Source organism: Alligator sinensis, unplaced genomic scaffold, assembly GCF_000455745.1.
Source record: "Alligator sinensis unplaced genomic scaffold, ASM45574v1 scaffold69_1, whole genome shotgun sequence".
Classification (NCBI taxonomy): domain Eukaryota; kingdom Metazoa; phylum Chordata; order Crocodylia; family Alligatoridae; genus Alligator; species Alligator sinensis.
In genome coordinates, this window is record NW_005842443.1 from 281,521 (window position 1) to 302,093 (window position 20,573).

The 20,573-nt window shown below is 41.8% G+C and overlaps 1 protein-coding gene across 1 annotated transcript in view; it reads left to right on the forward strand.

Annotated features, from left to right (window-relative positions):
* SIM2 (SIM bHLH transcription factor 2) overlaps nt 1-20,573 on the forward strand; it is a 147,047-nt gene that overhangs the window by 108,389 nt on the left and 18,085 nt on the right. Inside the window, exons 6-10 of the mRNA XM_025212052.1 lie at nt 2,655-2,740; nt 5,053-5,252; nt 9,201-9,307; nt 14,800-14,947; nt 18,767-18,935. Of these exons, the coding sequence (XP_025067837.1) occupies nt 2,655-2,740; nt 5,053-5,252; nt 9,201-9,307; nt 14,800-14,947; nt 18,767-18,935 (710 nt within the window). The remainder of the gene's footprint in view (nt 1-2,654; nt 2,741-5,052; nt 5,253-9,200; nt 9,308-14,799; nt 14,948-18,766; nt 18,936-20,573) is intronic.

Genomic DNA, 20,573 nt, shown 5'->3' on the forward strand with positions numbered 1-20,573 from the left:
CCCCCGCGGGCAGCTCAGGGCAGCGGGGGACAGGAGGGTCCGAGCTGAGGCTGCTAGGGCTGTCTCTCTGCCCCACACTGTGCGGGCGGGACCCCAGTGAGCCAGATGGCAGCCAGACTGCCGGGAAGTGCAGGGTTTTTTTGTTTGTTTTTTTTAAAATGGGGAATGCTGGGTTTGGGGGCGCAGGGATCAGTGGCCTCGGGGAAGCAGGCAGGGGGAGGGACTGGGCAGAGAGGGGATGGGGGCTTGTGGGGGGGCAGGCGGAGGGTGGGGCTAGGCAGGGCAGGGGTTGGGGGCCTGGGAGAGTGGGTGGGGCCAACAGGGGTCCCCCCCATGGTCCCCTCCCCAGTCCTCCAGCCCCTCTGACCCCTTACTGGCACTGGAGCCCTGGTGCTGAACAAGCTGTCTGGCAGGCCGCGCGTTTCAGCACCAGGGCAAGGGGCCAACCACAGAGACGCTCTGGCAGCCAGAGCATCTCTGTGGAGGACCAGCCTCTGGTTGCCTCAGGGCACGGTCCGGGACCGTGTTCTGCCCCGCTTTTTTAAACTCCGGTTTTTGCAGCATGGAGTCCATTTTTTCATTCCTGCACATGCCTCTTGCCCCACCTCAAAGGAGTTTGAGACGAGGCAAGAGGCACATGCACGCTCATCTGGATGCACCCCATATGTCAAACACAAGGGTACACAAAAGTATGGGGAATAATGTGAGAAAAACTGACTACCAAGTTCTACAAGCAAAAAGATAAAAAAAAGATTCTTAGGATACTGATGGACTTCCCAGGAATTTGCTGGAAAAGAATCTTTTTCTCTCTCTCTCTCATATACGTCATCACAAGATTTGAGAGATTGAAGACTTTTGAACACTGAGGAAGGGGGAAAGCCACTACTGTACTAGTTGGACACCACGCTAGTTTTGCAGACTCCAGAAGGCCAATCAAAGTCTCTAAACTTGTGCATACACCAAACCTGTTTCTGAGGGAACTGAAAGGCTGGAGCAACAAGAAAAGATTCCTATAGCAGTTTGTTGCATGTTTTAATAAATAATGTTTAAAGGGAGGCAGGGAAAGAAAAAATCTCCCTGAGGGTGCATGTTAACACATTTCTACTTGAGAAGTTGAAGAAACTTCCAGTTCGATCCCTCATCCCTTTATAGAATTTAGGTCATAAAAATTGATATCCATCCATCCAAGTATTCAAAATGCTTTATAACATCATTATCAAGAGTACATTCATCCTTAAAATCCTGATAGGCAAGATAGATTTTTATCTTAGTTACAGGTAGGGAATTGAGGCAGATAATATATATAGTTCATTCTAGGTAATAGAGGGAGTCTGTAGCAGAGCTACAAACTAAACCCAGATCCCCAACTCATCATACTAAGCTTTAATATTGAGATTGTTCTTCCATCCTTTAGAGTTTCTTCCTTAATAGTTTGTATTTATAACATTGAAGTAGATAGGCTAGTGGTTTCCCACTACAAACTCATTTGCATTAGGTAGATAAATGGAAGGTGTGTCCAAAGCAAGATTCATTCTTTGTTGCAGTTTATCCCTGAGAGCAATGTTTCCTTCTTTAGTAGGTGCTGCATAGGATTTTTAAAGTCAAAATATGAGAGAGAATAGTTTTTTATATAATGGTATGAGGCTAAAGCCACTGCAAATTTATGACTAAAAGAGGTGTTAATTGGATGACAGATGCGTAAAAATTGGGAGTATAACTCTGCAGTCCAATCAAATAAAGGCTCGTTGTTAGAGCTATAAATTAAGAGCTAGATGCAAAGCCTTCCAAGTCTATAGAAACACTCACTGAAATTTGGATCCAGCCCTATGGGTGGGAAGAAATCAGCGTGCTCTGAAACTTATTTTACAACTGATGAGAGCTTCCTGGTGTCTACATCCGTTGAAGTTCAAAGGGAGATTCCTTTTCCCTTCAGAGATTTCCAATATTGGCACCGTATATCAGAATGGCAGCTTTTGGAACTATCCCCTGCCTCTAGATTCATTGGAATAATAGCTTTTTCTCAAAAATATTGCTGTATGAGGATTTTAAAGAGAAAATATTTATACACATGAGAATACTGTTTTTTTTAATTAATTAAAAAAAATCAAAGTTTTCCATTAAAAGATATTTGCTTAATATCATCTAACAAGAAGATCTTGTCTGTCAGTAAACTAAATAGATGGTAATTTTACAAAATGCTTAGGTTTGCAAAGTTTTGGTTTTGTGAGTGGCAGTCTGCACTGGGATTGCAAGATCATTAACTTTTTTGTTGTTTCCTGTCCTTTAGCTTCTTTCAAGCACTTGAATATTAAACTACCCACTACCTTTAGATCCTACAGTATCCAAGAGCAAATTTAGAAATCCTGTCCTTTAGTTAGCAAAGATATGGTTGCTTGTTAGAAAGATCTTGAAATGAGAAACATGAATGCCTAACATTACTTACTCCACTAGCATTTACAAAGAAATGTGCTATCATCCTCCTCTGGTCACTGAAGAAGGAAAAATGTGGGCAACAGCCATATACCTGTAGCCTTCTCCTTTTGTCCTATTCAAGGAAAGGTTAATCCAAATGGTGGAAATATCATGTAAATCAAAGGAAGGAATTTTGGAAATTTCTGTATTAATAACTGAACTGTATGGATTTATGCTTTCAGAGTATGAAATAGAGAGATCTTTTTTCCTACGAATGAAATGCGTCTTGGCCAAGAGAAATGCAGGTTTGACATGCAGCGGCTATAAGGTAATGTGCTGGAGTCTTTCTGTGTTCAAAGAATAGCAGGTTTTATTTTTGTATGGGGAGTTAAAAAGTAGCCTGCTGCTGAAAAGAATCAGAACACATTTGAACAATGCCACTGCTGATTATGCGTTCTCTAATTAATGCAGTCATATACCCTGAAGTAATGGGCTAAATCCTGATACTAATTTTTAGGCAATTCTGATAGACTTGGATGGGATTATTTACTGTGTTGTTTAGTATGAGTAAGGGTATCAGATTACAGCTTCCTGATATGCTGCAGACATTCATTCAGAATTCAGGTCTGCTGTATTGTCAGGTTTATTGGTCGCCCTCTTTGCATACATTAATGCCATGTGCCCTGAATCCATGTCATCTTGGCCACCAGGCTCCCCATGAGTCCAAGAATTTGGCAGCGAGGGAGCGGTGGTCCTGTTAATTGCAACTCCCCTCCTGCCAGATTTCTGGATCTGTGGGAAGCCCTGTGGCCTGGATAATGTGGCCCAATATGCTAGATTTGGCAGGCTTGGTGGGGCAAGAGGGGTTCAGAGCAGGGCCAGGCTGGATCTGAGCAGTGTGGGGCCTGATCCGGACAGGAACCCTGGAAGTCCGGTCTGGGCACTGGCTCAAGGACACCCATGGGGCCAAAAGGTTGAGCATTACAGTTTTAATGATTTACTGTACTAAAACATGGACTATAGTAAGGGCTGTAATTTTATTTATTTTCATCTTTGAACTGCAGATTTACTGTCCTATATGCTAACAATACACTTCAGCTACTTAAATACCAGCGAAAAAAGGCACTGCACATGCAGTCCTAACGAAGAATAATTCATTCAGATTCCTTCAAAAGCAAAAAAAAAGAGTCTGTCAGTGTTTTGCTATTCCATTAGCATGTGTCCAAGGTGCAGACATGCTTTTACTCAGTTAAACTGGAACAATTAAACTGGATTCCATGTAGCCTTAGATAAGCAACTCCCCAGTGATGCAGAATATTGTATCCTACAATTTAACTGAATTCTGTTTAAAAAACAATGAAACAGACAGTTGTGTCATCCTATATTGCTGCTTTGGTTATGATTTGCAAGCAGGGGGAATCATTTCACACTGTCCCCCTTGATGCAATATTATCGCAATAATATATGATCATGATGTGTAAAAATAGGATTTTTAGAGTATTTATTGCTAGCTTAATATTGTTTTCACAGAAGTAATTCCAGCCCTGAATGCTTTGAAAACTATTACCTGAATAGCCAGAGTGAAAGGGAAGACAAACAAGAAGGTTCTTTTGGGCATCTTTGATTCCATGGTTATGTTGGCTGATATATTAATTAATTGTTGAATAGAACTATATGATTAATTTATTTTTAGCTGTATATTCAAGGGATTGTCAAGGAGTGCTGAGGACCACGGGCATATACTACTTTTCACTGAATGACTATTTGAGTTGAAACAAAGAGTACAGATAAAAGATGAGGGTCACATAAATTGTTCTGTTGATACCTGTAGTACCCTTTGTTAAGTTTCTTGCATCTCTTTGGAATTGAGCATTGCAGAAGCACGCACAGCTATGGAGCAGTGTTCAGAAATGAACAATATTTTTGCTCCTTCAATTTCTAGAAGCATTTGTTTCTTCCTTTGATTGCCCCAAAATGCCTTCCTTTAGCACAAAATCTAACATGAGATACACCCATGCAACCCTCACTGTCATCAACCGGAATCGTAAATGTGTCAGAATGGATTTAGCACGAAATCGCTGGCATTAACTTGCCAAAAGGGTGGTATTTAAAAGCAATTGAAAAAGGTCAACTGTTTAATGTTTCTAAGTATGTATTTAATAATTTGTAAGTAGGATCTGTTCATAACTAGTATATTTTCAAAGTATATCTGTTTTTCATCAGCATCTCAAAGTGTGTATTGGTATACGTGCATGTCTGTTACCTGGTTAAGCTACCATTAAAAGCACATCTAAGATTATTTGGTTAATGTACAGCAACTGTCTCTTTGCATCTACCTTAAATGTATATGAAAGAAACTTAGTTTAAAGAATAAACTAAAAATGAAGCCACATGGCCCCAGGGCTCTCACATTTTCACAGCTGATTACCATGTACTGTTGGCAGTGGGACAAACAGACAGAATAACTCTATCTCTGTTTACAAATTAATCAACCTGGGAGCCTTAATAAACTATCCAGCTAGACAAATGGAGTTATGAAGAGAAAGGGGTTTGTGTCATAATTGAAAAAGATGCTCCTTTAACCTTTACGATCTCTGCCAATTACCAACAGATGGCTAGTATGCTTTCTTTCCGTGCCAGGTGATCCACTGCAGCGGCTACTTGAAGATAAGGCAGTATATGTTGGATATGTCCTTGTATGATTCCTGTTACCAAATTGTAGGACTGGTGGCTGTAGGTCAGTCTTTACCTCCCAGTGCAATCACTGAGATCAAGCTTCACAGTAACATGTTCATGTTCAGAGCAAGCCTGGACTTAAAACTAATATTCCTAGATTCCAGGTAAGCAAAACTATTTGGTTTCTATTTTAAAATATTTGAATGTTAAATATTATCATAAACTACATGGATTTCTAAAAACATCAAAATATACAAAAAATGAATTAAAATTGAGTTTGAGCATAAAGAGTATGTGAGACTTTGAAAGCTACTCAGAAAATAAGTCCAATAATAGTATATAACCTATAATAATCTGTACTACAGTCATGTCCTGAGGCCTCATTGTACTGGGCCATGTACAATGTATAGGAAAACAGTTCATGCCCTGAAGATTAAGCAAGATGGACAAAAGGTGGGGGCCAGAGAGAACGGGGAAGAAGAGAAGCATTAGCATCCATATTTTATAGGTGGGGAGCCAAGGCACAAAGATGAAGCAGCTTGCTAAGGTCACACAGAAACTCTGTGGCAGAGTGAGGAAGCAAACTCAGTCTCCTGAATTCTAGTCCAGAACCTTAATCATGAAACCAGCATGCTTTCCTGACGTCTCTAACCCTAACCCAGACTGCTTGTTTATGAAAAGATACGAGTGACAATAAATTTAAAAAAGCTAGAAAACAAGACGACATGTCTTCTTGGTAAAATAAGAAACATTGGAGCAGTTTGGAGAATTGGCTAGTGCATAAGCCCTGCCTGAATTTATGAGAAATGGGAGTTAGGTCATCTCACCATACTTTTCAGGCCATAGCAAAAGTGCTCACAGTGTGACTGTCAGATTCCAACGACTGCAAATTCTGCTAAATACCTTTTCACAAGGACATGAGAAGGAAGGAAGGACCATACTTTTCAGATATAGCCCATTTGGATGCCTGCAAGACTTCCCCTGTGGTCAATGGAAAAGTACAAATCCAGAGCTCAAAAAAAAAAAGGTTACAAAATTATCCCTTTCCAACATGTTCCACCCTCCAGCATAGTTCAGGCTGAGGCTTAGCCCAAGGGAAAAGCCTTCGTTCATTCAATCAGATTCATAGGCTGTCTGATAGGTTTGACTGTTGACAGAGACATGGTTCTTCAAAAGTTGTTCCAAGAGTATAGAACAAGACTTGACATACTGTATCACTTCCCGAGGTTTGCAGGCACCCAAAACAATTTAACTGCTTTGAGTGGGGGAAACTTACCACAAATTCAGCTGTACCATGGTAATTGTGTTGTCAGTCCACTCTGTGCTGTGATACGTAGAAGATATGTTGCCATCCATCAGGGTTTATTATTGCTGTTTAGTTTTACGTACTGTGGGATAGGAACAGACCGATAAAACAGTTACAGTGGATGAGCTGATGTGCACTTGCAAGTGGTGACTCCTATCTTTCCACCTTTTAAGCAGTATAATGGTTTCATCTCTCCACCACCAGATATGCTGGAATGGCAAGGAGCAGAGATGTCATTTCTGCTTAATGGTGAAAATAGGTTAGTTCCCATGACATTTGGAAGTGTTGTGGGGCAATACAAAAGCATGCTTTCTCCCAACTAAGGACATTGAGGCCTAAGGGTCAACTGCTGAAATATATGAGTTTTTTCAGAATCTTTTTTGTGGGGACTTGTTTTAAACCACACAGCAGTTATGACTCAGCATAAAAGACTCTGCGGCATGCCCTTGCACAGCAAGGCTAAGGTAGAAGGGGAAAAGGAAGAGCTGTGTCCATATGGAGTTACCTGAAGATATAAAAGTTGTCAGAAGAGGTAGTATGTCCAGAGGTGCTGGAAGGGGCAGAATTAACAAAAGGTGCTGTTACACCCTTGAGAAGGGGACAGCCAAGCACTGCTCCCATGAAGAGGCATGGGGTCCTGTCTCTGTCCCTGTCCCACAGATAGGACATTCTGGAATATTAACCATCAGTAGCAGTGCACTGCAGCCTGGCTATCCAAACTATGATTCCTTCCAGCATACGTTTGATCATACTTTAGACTGAATGGTGTTCCTGGCACATCCCACCATCGGTATATCCACACAGAGAAAACTATAAACAAGCCTTCAGTTTGTAACCGTAGAAGTAGACAGACACATGCACCAGAAACAAATGTCATAGAAGCTTCATTCTTCTGGACAAAAGGTCTTGTTCAGGATTTCATGTAACTAAGGTAGTCAGAATAGAGAGATAGCAGTCCTTTCCTTTGGAAGTGTTCTGGGACTGCTTCAATGGATGCATCCATTATTGCCAGGATTTTAAGGAGTCCTGGATTGATCATTTGAGCCAGCTCTATTCCTCTTTCTGATTTCTCTTTTCACACGCACAGAGCAACTGTTACATCCCAAGATACCAACCAGGACTATTTTCAGTTAATTTGTTCATGCTGCAGAAGTTAAGAGATAAATTCAAACTTTTCAAAACTCTGGGTGTGCTTAGATCCAGGGCTTTTGTTCAGCCCGTGGTAGGGGCATCTGTAAAGCTAGGATGTAGACACAAAGGAAGGAATTGTTCAGATCCAGAATTTGGGTTCGAGCCCACCTGTAAGTCATCATTCAAGCAAGGAAACCACATGAAATGGCTCTCCATTTTAAGCACACTGAAATCCAAAGTATGGTGAAAATGATATCTGAACAGATCGTATGCCTGAAGTGGCTGAAAAACCATGGACCATCATGCAGAAATGAGAATTTGGGTCCTAAGTTTTGTGAGATAATAGAGTGCTGTGGATGTGACACACCCACACTCTACCCCTCAAAGAAAGAGAGAATTGCATCTTATGTCATTACAGAGCAGCACTGATAATTCTTGAGGAAAAAAATACCCAAGTCCTTCTCAGACAGAAGGACCATTGACATATGTGGAAGTGGGGGGTCTTTGTGGAGTAATTAGTGCACATGTGGATGATAAGACCCTGGAAAACCTCTTGTTTCTTTACAACTCCCTCTATAGTCTAAATGCATAAAAGGTACACAGTGTCTTTTCCCTGTGTCAGAAAAGAAGTAAATGAAAAACCCTGTTTCATTTCAGGGGCAGGCAATTAATATTTAGCGCTATGGGGAAAGAAAACAAAAAGATACAATGGTAACAAAGTAGAGATCAGCAAAACCTGATAATGCGCACTGTAAAAGACATTTGACAGGATTCCTCTGCTAGGCTTTGAAACTGAATGCAGTGCCTCCATTCTGTCCTTAGTGAGGGAGATGGGCTGCTGGAAAGCAAACCCCACCAATATTTGACATAAATCTGACTGTGGATAAGCCATGGGGAGTACTTCAGAGCATATTTTGCCATAAAGCAGCAGGGGTAGGCAAGAGTATATAGGTCACAGAGTTTGCTTTTCCTTTGCATTTTGCATGACTAGTCCTAGAACTGCCCATTACTGAGCTTTTTGAACCTTCCCCTGACACAGAGGATACTGGCCATTGAATCCATTTGGTTTCCCCTGTTGTGTGGTTCAGTGGTAAGAAACTTGTCTAATGTCTATCTTAAACATTTTCCTTCCTTTGCTTCTGGCCATTGTGCCTTGTCCTTCCCTCTTCCAAGCTAGAATAATCCCCTGCCTTCCTTTAGACATTAGCTTGAATTTATTTATAGACTGTAATCATAGTCCCCATAGACTGATCATTTCTACTATGCTCATACGCCTGCAAAGGCAAATGAAAATTTGTCAGCAGTACAAAAAAGTCACTTTACTATTTTATGAACAGCTCATCAACTGGACCTTTGTGCAGAGAATCACTCATGTTAGTAGCTCCAAGGATGATGCTGATAAAATAAATTTAGCAAAAGCCTAGAGCTGAAATAAGTTAATGGACTCTTTCTCCTGCTCGTCTCTGAGTCAGTCTAGTGTGTACAGCAGTGCTCACTGGCTTTGGCTGGAGTTCAAAAGTTCTAATTTCTTGTAAAGATTATGGTTCTCAGTTTCCAAAACCAACATTTTGTCCTGCAGCCTTTTAGCACTTGATTAGCTGGCAAAATTAATATTAGTTTAATGAAACTGAATATCTCTAGAGATGCAGCTTATTAGTCAGTCTTCCTTTTCTAGGGTGACTGAATTAACTGGATATGAGCCCCAAGACCTGATAGAGAAAACTCTCTACCACCATGTCCATGGCTGTGATGTGTTCCATTTACGATATGCTCACCACCTCTGTAAGTAAAATAAATGATTGACTCAAGCTTTCAGCTTACCAGGTAGAGTGAGGAAGCAACATGCACTTCAGGGCAAGCAAAACAAAGTTGAAAGGGCCATATTTTCAAGTGCCCACCCCCTCTGGTTGGGACTAGATTTTCAAAAGCACTCTGCTCCTGTTTAGGCATATAATTGAATGGTCAGATTTGCAAATGTAGTAAGATTTGTAAATGCTTTTTCTTTGGCTAATATGTGTGGCTGCTTTATTTTGCTAGCTGAACTGGAGTTGAGCCCTTTTGAAAATCTGGACCTGATTCTGAGCACTGAACTCTTGGAAAAATCTGTTTCTTACTGGTCTCTGCTGTTTTTTTAAAAAAAGGAAGAGGTATATGACAGTCACTGATACCCTGAGAACTTGTTTCTAATAAACAGCCTAGATATGAAGTGACAAAAGTAAAATCCTTAGATCTGTGTTCATGAATAGCATGTGGGTGAGGTTTGCAGAGCTTTTTTCTCAGGAAGAAGAGATACATTTAGTAATTCCACATTTGCCAACAGAGAAAGTAATCACATCTTTAAACATCTGGATTTGGGAAGTAGTTTAGTCAGTAGCACATTCATTTGAGAAGCAAACCGGGGGAACAGAAAAATTCTCTGGGTTTGGCTCAGTCCTCTACAGTCTGTGCTGTACTAAAACAAACAAACAAATGCTGAAAGGAAATCTAGAAATTATTGTTAGTGAATTATGTTCCAGATTGCTGCCTTAGGGTTAAAATAACCTTGACCTTCTCTGAAGAAGGGAGTCTATGCCTTACCTTACTATGTGATGTTAATGAAGAAGGTCTGGAATTAAAAAAGACTATCAGAAAATAAACTTATCATACTTGGAAAATGTCAATGCTGAATGGCTAAACACCAAGTTCTACTGAGTCCAATGGGAGTTATGTATGGGAAAAAAGGAAAACTGACCCTAAATGATAATGTGATTTAATAAAGCACTGGTAGAAGCTCAGACCTGTTAAATCACACTATTTCCTAATAACTCTTATTTTCAGTTTCCTCTTTTATGAATACGACCAAATCCTGTATGTATCTTTTGTGCTTTTCTATATTTGACTAATCCAACTAATTTTAAAATACAGTCACAGACCTTACAACTGCTAGCAATATGCTGGCATTGGAATACAATAGGTTGATCCTTAGAGCCAACTTTTGTATGGCTCTAAGGATCCATAAATATGATTGTAAATAGGATTGTAAATAGGATTCGACTGATATACAATTGGAGCTTTAAATGTAGAGACAGATCATGGCTATTTAATTAAAAACATCGGTTTGGATGGTATAACTAATGATATAAATAAACTGTTACAAAGTTTAGAAACTGAAGGATCAGTCTGAGAGACACAGATATGTGAAAGGGTTTGGAAGAATTAAAGTACCCAAAAGCTAAGAAGAAAAAGTAATAGTTAATGCTTCAACAACAACAGGAACAGTGTAAAAGCATAATCAGAAGAGCAAGTTGTAAGAATGATTAAAACAGATGTAAAATGTACAAACTTCTGTGCCTCTGGAGAGCACTGTTACAACTCCCCCATCATCTATCAGCAGATGTCTAATGAGTATGAATAGTAAAAGGTTGGCAAGGTCTGAATTTGCACAACGTAGCATTCTACAAAACAGTCCGATGATTAAGTGTCACTTGATGGTGAAATCTGGAAAGAACTATCTTACACCTAATAAGGGAATTAAAAAAAGAAAACCATACACTAAGATAGTCAATTGCTCTTCCAAAGAAAAATAAAAAACTAAAGCAGTTGAACTTTGCATCAAGCATCAGAGAGAGCAATAAAGAAAACAAAAAGAGAAACAAGGTAAAAAGTGTGCAACAAGAATAGCAAGCTGCAGTAAAAATAATAGATGTGAGTACTTGCGAAGTATGCACTGTGAAAAAAAGTTTTCTGTTTTAAACACTAAATGGCTTGCTAGAACTTTTAAGAAAAAGGTCTAGAAGTTTTAGAATGTTATGTGTATTTCTCAATACGAGTGTACATACATAATGCTTGCTGCACAGCAAAGATTTCTTGGTCAGGACAGACTGGGCACATCTACACGGTCATTAATGTGCTGTGTAGTTACTGCATACTAAGTTTAGTACTTGTATAACCCAGTACTAAATCAATGTGCAGTAACTGGCACTACTGCGTGGCTTTTTAGTTACACTAACTGCACAGTAGCCCAATACTACTACAGAGTAGAGTATTAGCACAGTTTTTGCCCTGCACGCTACTGGGCAGTAGAATTAGGCTACTGTGCAGTTAGCATCTTGTGTAGATGCACCCACTGGGTACCAGCCCCAGCTGCTGACATACCTTCACCACTTAGGTACTTCCCTGGAATTCAGCCTGCCTACACACAATACCCAGTAGCACAGCAGGTTAAACTCTACACACAGCCTTGAGTCTCCTTTTGCTGCTGTAGTAATGAAGGCTTCCAACATTACTCTACTGGCTTTTGAGATGGCTCAAAAACTTCATAGGGTTCCTGTTCTAGTAGGGTATCGTTCACTAACCATCCAGCTTAGTGCCTGGATCTAGCTAATTGGCAAGATATGGGATAGAGAGAAGCTAAAACAGTTACTGCAAGTACAGGATTAAAAAGCCAATTTCTCTGTAGCTGTGGCCTTAAGTATAGACTGACAACTGCTGCAGTCCAATGGGATTTACAGAGCCCTCTGAAATACCCATCTATGACAGATGAGATGGGAAAAACCAGTCAAGGAAGCAACACAGAGAAACAGTCATTCACAAATGGCAGAACAGCCAGGAGTAAAGGCTGCTGAATCCTAACCTACTGGTTGTAACAAAGGCCATCAAGGAGTCGGGGCTTGCACAAAACAGCCTCGATAAAGATGCATCTTACTCCCAGAAAAAAGGTTTCTCAATCAGCAGTTAACCAGGTATCTTAATGCAGGGTCAGAAGCAAACTAATTTAAAACGCAGCTCCTATCCTTTGTCCAAGGTCGTTTTCCTCAGAGACTGTCAAAAGTCTAGGGACACAAAGAAAGAGCTCTAGAGAAATGCTGCTCATATATAATCAGGAAGTGAAAATGGAGCATTCAGTCCTCAATTTTATTCACCTCTTTTAAAACACTGTCTTAACAAAAGACCTAAAGCAACAGAAGGGACACATGGAATACTAGAGTGAACCACAAAATGATTCCTGACATACAAGGAAATGCTCTGTGGTGAATAAATAAGGCAGGAAGTGCCCTACTAACTTACATTTTGGAAGATCACATGTCTGAACAGTTTGAATTCAGCATAAAACAAATCTGAGCATTAAAGAGACTAAGGCACAGGAATTTAGTATTGGAAAAACTCAGAGGCCTTTAAAAAATGTTTCTTAGAAGATCGAAGCCAAAAGGGGATTGTCATTTGTGGGGCTTTGTTTGGGGTACAAGTAAGTATGGTGCATGGAGATTTAGATTTGGCTGTAAATCCTACCTTGTAACTTAATAGAGATTAGCATTAAATTATAGTTGTAACATCAAATGTTAAAGCCAGTAAAATGAAGATTGTAACCCGGTCTGAAACTGCAACTGAAGACACTGACCTTTGAATTAAGGGTAGTGTATTGCATTTAAGATTAATCTGTGTTTTAAGTCAGGGGGCCAACCTGTGGCAAAAAGGTTGGCTCCCACTCTTTTCAGAGAACCACAAAACAGAGGTGGGTCAAAAAACAAAACAAAAAATCAAAATGCAAACAGGATCTAAAAAAGAGATTTTGAAGTAAGCATAGCGGTTAGCTTGGCGTCTTTCATGATAAATTTTTGGTTGTCCTATCAGAGGATGTTACTAGTTATTTTGTGGACTTATTAGTTTAGTACAAGAAGAACTGATTCCATAGACAAAAAGTCCTTCCTAAAGTCATGCTTCAGGAGATTCCCTGAAGCGAGGCAAGACAGCCTAAATTTGAAGAGAAGTATAACTAATTGCTACCTGTGTAGATGAATGCAAGAGGAGTCTTTAATGTGAGATGACACACCACAAGCATAAGTTTGGCAGAACAAAGGAGAAAAGTTCTAACTCACGTATAATAGGTCTTGCCAGTCTCTCTGACTGGTTATTTACACTGTGAATGTCACTGCAGCATCTGAATATTATCCACATTACAAAATCATGCATTTAGTCCAGAGAGTGACAACCAGGTAATTAACTAGCAACAGAAAAGTAAAAAAGGATCATGTGCTATGCTATATCTACATCCCTATATTGAATGTCTCCCCTACCAAAAAAGACCCTCTAAAAATACAAGGGATTATATGAGACCATAAACTTTTATTTCATGTGGTCATTTTCTCTTCTACCATTGGCATGCAGTAATCTTCATCATTCATCCTAGCCTCTTATGGGCCTGATCCTTCACCAGCTGAGTAAAATGGAAATCACCTCAGTGTGAGCTTTGCCACTCAGCACAGTGATGTACAGGTCAGACCTTACGTTAGGTAAGAAGCCATCCCTAGTACTTCATCATTCTTCCCACACAAGGCTACAGGGAGATGCTGCCACTGATTACACTTTCTCTTGGGTTGGTTTGAACATAAAGCACTGCTTTTTCCTTCCATAATTTAAAGTAGATAATGATTTGTATAGAAAAGGATTCGGATGAAGCGTCTCATTGTGTGCTTTAGGGTGAGGCAAGAGAAGGGAATATTCAACAGCAGGAGTTATTCTCTTATGAATCAGTACATAAATGCCTGGCACTGAACCAGAGAGATTTGTGGAGAAAAAGGCCAGATTAAATATTTGGAAATTCTACTCATCTCCTATTATAGCGTATCCCAATGCCAAAAACATCCCTGTTCACAGAGAACCTAAGCCAGGGGCTTAGAGGATTTACACTTGCAGTAGGATCTCTCCAATCACTCTGTCTACCTTGTTGTTCTTGAACATACAGTTAAAAGAGCAAAGAAATTTTGCTTTAATTTTTCCATGTTAAAAATAAACTTGTTCCATGTTTTAAATGAAGCAAACCAGAAAGCTGACATTCTAGACAGGAAAAAAACCAGCTCAAAATGTACTGGGAATGCGCAATAATCTTTCAATTGACTTCAGCTGTTCCTAAACACTTTAGTAAAAATTTAAAATAAAAACAGTTGTATCCATTTCTAAACAGTCTTGGAACCTGCTACTTATCCATATATATATTTTAAGAGCACCCTAAAAATTAGAAGGTTTGTTCTAAAAGAGTGATTTGTAGAGTTGCTAGTGTACAAGTGCAGGGTAAGGTGGAGATGGAGAGGGTAAAAATGGTAAATGGTATGTAATAAAGTATTTTAAAAAAGTAATGTCAAAGAGAAACTATGTGAAGGATGGGGGTATACATCTTTGCAGAGAAGTCCCCTGAAGTTCAGTGTTACAAGGGGAAATCTTCCTGTTTACAGACAAATCACTGCGGGCTGTGGTCGTAGATCAGTCAATGTGAAATACTTTTTGCATTATGTTCACAGTGTTGGTGAAAGGCCAAGTCACAACCAAGTACTATCGACTGCTGTCTAAGCACGGAGGCTGGGTTTGGGTACAGAGCTATGCCACCATTGTACATAACAGCCGTTCATCACGGCCTCACTGCATAGTGAGTGTCAATTATGTCCTTACGTAAGTCAAAATATTTTGTACCCTTACATGTTACCGGTATTTAAATTATTATGGAGTAAAACCTGTATTAAAATTTTTTGTAGGAATTTCTTCTAGTATCCCCATATAGAGATAGATAGATAGATAGATAGATAGATCCATTTTTCTGCTTCTCCTTTTGCTTACAGTACCTGTAAATAGCACACTGGACAAGATGAGTTTGTGCGCCTTATGATTACATTTACATACCATTACCTTGCATCATGGAGGATTCCAGAGATTTTATGATGAAATGGCAGCTTATTGGTAATCACCTAAGCTTGGAGGCTGCATTTGAGACCTGGGCCCCATTTGTGCATGGTGCTGCACAAAGAAATAGCGAAAAACAGCTACTGCCCTGAAGAGTTTGCAGTTTAAATCAATCAGACAGATAAATGGTGGGAGAAAGGCAGTCCCACTTCACAGATGAGAAACTGAGATATAGAAGTATTTAGTCACTTAAAGTTGCACACCTAAGTAGAGCCAAATGTCTAGGTCATGGGTGGGCAAAGCACAGCCCACTGAGGGATTTCGTCCAGCCTGCAGCAAGTCCCTTGGTCCTACCTGACCCAGGCATGAGAGGCAGCCCAGGCCGTGGCACATGTGACCAGTCCTGCAGGCATGCAGCAGGGCTGAGGTGGCATGAAAGCCGGACTCCATTTCCTGGGAGTTCCAGCTCCTTCCAGCTGTGGCTGCCGGATCCCGCCCTGCTGTCTGGCCATTCCAGCCCACCCACCTCACACCTCATTTTACACTCCAGTGATGCTCTCGGCCAGGCAGGTGGGGAGCAGCATCTGGGAGCGAGATGGGCATCTGGGGCTGGGGATACCCCAGAACCTTGGGACAGTAACAGCCCAGAGCCAGGGCAGAACCGTGACCTCCTGTCTTCGTGCCCCTGTGACAGGCACAGGTTCTGTTGGCACGGGCATGCAGGGAGTGGATTGCGGCTCTGCTCTGGCCACAGCACTGTGCTGTCGCTGCCCCAAGATCCCAGCCCCAGCCTGGCTCCAACCCCGGACGTAGCTTCCCACCAGCCTGGCCAGCCAAGCACCCTGCCTGCATGGTTCCTGGCCAGCCTTCATGGAGACCCCAGGATTGCGGGATAGCAACAGTGCAAGGCTGGGGCCAGGGCAGAGCCCTCATTCTGTGGGCAGGGACTTGCAGGGAGCACATTGTGGCTCATCCAACAGGGAATTTTGGTGAGCTGTTGTGCGGGGGCAGGGAAGGTGTTGACTCAGCCTGCAACAAGTCAGCAAAACTCCCTATGTAGCTCATGGGCCCAAATAATTGCCTACCCCTGGTCTAGGTAGTAACTCATTAAGCTGGGACATATGTGATGGGATTGATCTAAGCACAGTTTACAAATTCTAGGTGAAGTTAAAAGTTGTCATGAAACTGCTGCATTCTGGAATGCAGTTTAGACGTGGGGCCTACCATAGGCTGACAGGGGCTCTAGCATATCTCTTCCAGACTAGGGACAATGTAGAGTGGTTGTTCTTAACCACTGTGCACTAACTAAACAGTAGGTGTCCTAAACAGATGTTGGGACAGGAGGCAAAAAGAGAAGCAAGCCTCTGTAGCAAGGGGGAGTCCTGTTTAACTCTGCAGTCAATTTGGAGCAGAAAATTAAGGCTCCATGATTCAGAGGGCAGGCTTCACTGAATGCTAGATGCTTCCAGAAAGCCTTGACTTGAGATGCTAAAGAACTACCTAGAGTGAGGAGAAAAGTGAAGCAGGGAACCACATCCAGGGTTTACTATTTTTGTGTAGATTTGCATATTTCTCAAGTCATTAAAAAAAAAGAGTAAATTGTTTTAGTATCCTATGTAAACCTCTACACATGTGTGAACTCCTGTATTTTATGTACTGCATCCATCCTGTGGAAAATGAAGAGTTAAATAAGAATGCCCACTGGGGTGGAGTTGTAGGAAAGCATGTGCCTAAGCTCCTGGGAGTCTAGGAGGGTCAACAGTGCTTGTAAGAGCTGAGGGCAGTTAGGCTGAAAGATCTCATTTCCTTTTGGGGACCAGCGTCCTACAAAGGTGCTGGAGAGGACAAGGGGAAAGAGCTGCAGCCAGCTTAGACCAAAGGGGGCTTAAAAGCCCCTGGGACATAGTGGGACCCAACAGAGCAGCCTGCCAAGTGACCAGCTGCTAAAAGGAGCACTACCAGGGTTAAAAAGCATGTTTGTGGGCAGGATTTGGTTCTGCATAACTGACAGAAATGGCTTCTAGCTACGGGATAAAAGAGAATACATTTTCCTAGTTATTCTTTTAACTGAGTGCTGTAAATTTCATACTACAAATGCTATTCATCTGTAAAATTCAGGCTCTGTGCTGATTATATTTATGTTGCAGATTTTCAGCTTATATTTCCTCATGCCCTTCCTTGTAATTTCTGTTAAAACAAAAGGATTTTTAAAATCAGAGCAGCATCAGTAAATGCAAAATAAGCTCCCACAGCTCATGCAGTTTAGTTTAAATTATTCTTATTTTCTGTCTCTTTTGCTTCAAATATCCAAAAATCTGCTATTGAATAGGCAGAGCCCAGAAAACACAGACCTCTCTATGGAATTAATTCTGCAGGTTGACTCTGTGGCTGAGTTGCAGCAGATGATGCTGAAAAGGAGAATGATCTGGTTCCCTTTCCTCTTCCTCAGTGCCCATACTTAATGCATCAAAGAGGTCGTTGTCTAGCTCAGGAGGATGGGGGAGCACTGAACTAATCTGTGCCCTCCTGCTTGATCATCTCCTGTGGTCCCCAAAGGCAAGCACTGCAAGGATGGCTTTAAAAAAAAAGGAAAAGAAGCATCAACACAGCCTAGGTTCTGACATCGATGTCTACACGTGTGCATTTAATGTGACTTAGCCCAATTTAAGGTGCATTATACGCATGTGTCTACATGTGCGCACCCTTAATGCACCTTAAAAATGGCAATTTTCGGTTATTTGGGTGTATATACACGTACTTTTCTGTCCCTTGATGCACCGGAGATCAGCTGCTTCAGAGCAGACTCAAGTCTGCTCCGTATGCAAGATGAGGCAAACTGTGCTACGCCATGTGCAGTTATGTAAGCGGCAAAATGCATGTCAGTGTGCAGAAAATGGTGGCAGTGCACTTTTGAACTAACACACCTCCAATGTGTTTTCATTCCAAAGCGCCCTGCCACCATTTTCTCAGTGCTGACATGCATCTCATTGCTTATACAACTGTAAGCGTTGCAGCGCCAGGCACTTTTCAAAGTGCCTGGTGCTGCAGCGTTTGTGTGTGTAAAAATGCCCTTTGAGCCTAAATCTGATACCTGCATAAAGCAGGTATCAAGTTTATGTGTGAATAGCTAAGTTGCATTAGCGAACGTGTAGACACGCTAACGCGCATTAACTCAGTGTGTGTTCATTGACTTGGGACTAACTTGAGTCCCAAGTCAGTCTGCACACCCACATTAATGCATCTTAGTGTGTGCATATATAGACGCACGCTTAAATCACCTTAATGTGCATTTGGCTAATGTGCATTAAGTTTAGGCATGTGTAAAAGCATGTGTAGACACACCCAGTGTTATCTAGTATGAAAGTCCAAATCTTGTTCCCCATGGAGTGCTCACAGTCCACTTCATTCAGGTCATGCCCAGTGTTCCATGTACCCCTCTCAATTTGCCTACCTACCACTGAAGTTTAAATGAAAAACTGGAATAGTTAGAAATGAAAACATTGTGAAGCAAACAGAAATGATCAAATTAAGCTATTTTTACTTTGTGGAATACCTTAAAATACTTAATTCATCACAATGATTCTTTTGCAGAGATATCGAGTACAAGGAGCTTCAGTTATCACTGGACCAGGTTACCATTTCTAAGTCACAGTTTTCATGCAGAAACTCAATGTCTACCTCACAAGAAACAAGGAAAATAGTAAAACCCAAGAGTAACAAGATGAAGGCAAAACTCAGAACAACTCCTTACCCACAACAGGTAACCGTTTCAGAAACATTTAACTGCCAAATAAAGTGACAACGGTGTGTTTGTTGTAATAACTTGAGATATACTTGCTGTTAGATTGAATATAATAATCTGGTCTGTAAAGAATTTCCTAGATACTCAGAATTAACATGGGGCTTGTCCTTTCTTGGGAGGTATCATTGTAGAAATATTGCAACAGAAAGAGAAACATTTAAGGATAATGAGGTTATTAACTAGCATTCAAAAGCTTTAGAATTTGGGTTACTCAATTTACTTGAAAGATTAAACTTAATCTTAGTAAAAAGAGGAGAACCATATAACAGGAAAGATGCTATGTGATAAACTGAGCTGGTGTTTCATACACCAGACACTCATTTTTGTTTACAAAGAATACCAAACAAATGTTGGCAATTCCCTTACATAGCAGGAAGCTAGAGGGGAAGGGGAGCACTCATTTAGTGGACAGAGACCTGGACTGAGATGTAGGAGACCAAAGTTCAGTGCCTTCGTTCTGCCACTAGCTTGTGGGGTGATCTTGGGCCAGACACTTAATCTCTCTGCCTCATTTCCCCCCCTTGGGAAAAATGGGAAAAGTGATGCACTTCCTTCATAAGTCACTTCAGGATCTGTAGATGAATCTACTGAGAACTAGGTCAGGCTGGGCAAAATACAATCTGTGGGCTGGACCTGACCTGCCATTGGATCCAGTCTGTGGCACTCTGCATGGGGCCAAGCTTTGCCCAAGGCAGTCTGTGCCACACTCCTACCTGCCCTGGTACTGGCCAAGATGCACAGCTTCCTGGTGGGACTGCTCTCAATGCAACTCAGCAGCCCAGGTACTGCTTGGCTCCTTTTGCCTCAATCAGCACACTTGCTATGCTGTTCCAGGTGGCAGGTAGTGTGGGGAAGCAATGGGGTCACATGCCAGGCAGCAGATGCCCAGCTAGGCAGGGGTGGGAAATTGCAGTAAGGAGGCTCCTGCCCCGGCATGCAGGGCTCCAGCTCTAGCTACCTTCCACCCACTTGGCCACCCACAGGTGGCTGCTCATTGCACTGGGCAGGCAGAGTAGGTGGAAAGCGGCCTGGAGCTGAAGCCCCACACACTGGGGCAGGAGCCTGACAGCTGCAGTTTCCCCCCTGCCTGGCTGCGCATCTGCTGCCCAGCATGTGTCCCCATTGCTTCCCTGCACTGCCTGCTGTCTGGAATGGTGCAGCAGGGGCAGGAAGAGGAGGAGCTGCTGGAGGTGGGGGAAGCCAAGCAATACCTGGGTAGCTGCAGCTGCACCAGAAGCTCCACTGGAAAGCTGTGCATGCTGGCTGGGGCTGGGGCGTGGGGGACCATGGCACAGGTGGGAGAGGGTGGGGCTCAGCCCCATGCAGAGTGCTGCAGGGGCAGCCATGGGTCGGATGTGAGGGGGCAGACCGTACCTGCACCTGCATCTGCACAGCCCAGGTGAGCTCTGCTGATGCACTCCCCTGCACCAGCACCTCCAGCCAGCTCCTGGGACCTGGCTTGTGGGTAGCCCCCCACATACACCCACACACAATATACAAGCTTAAGACTTTATTTTGAGCTATTATGCAATCACATCTATATACACTACTCAAAAAACATTAATCAAGACAAAAATATTTTTTTAAATAAAATTA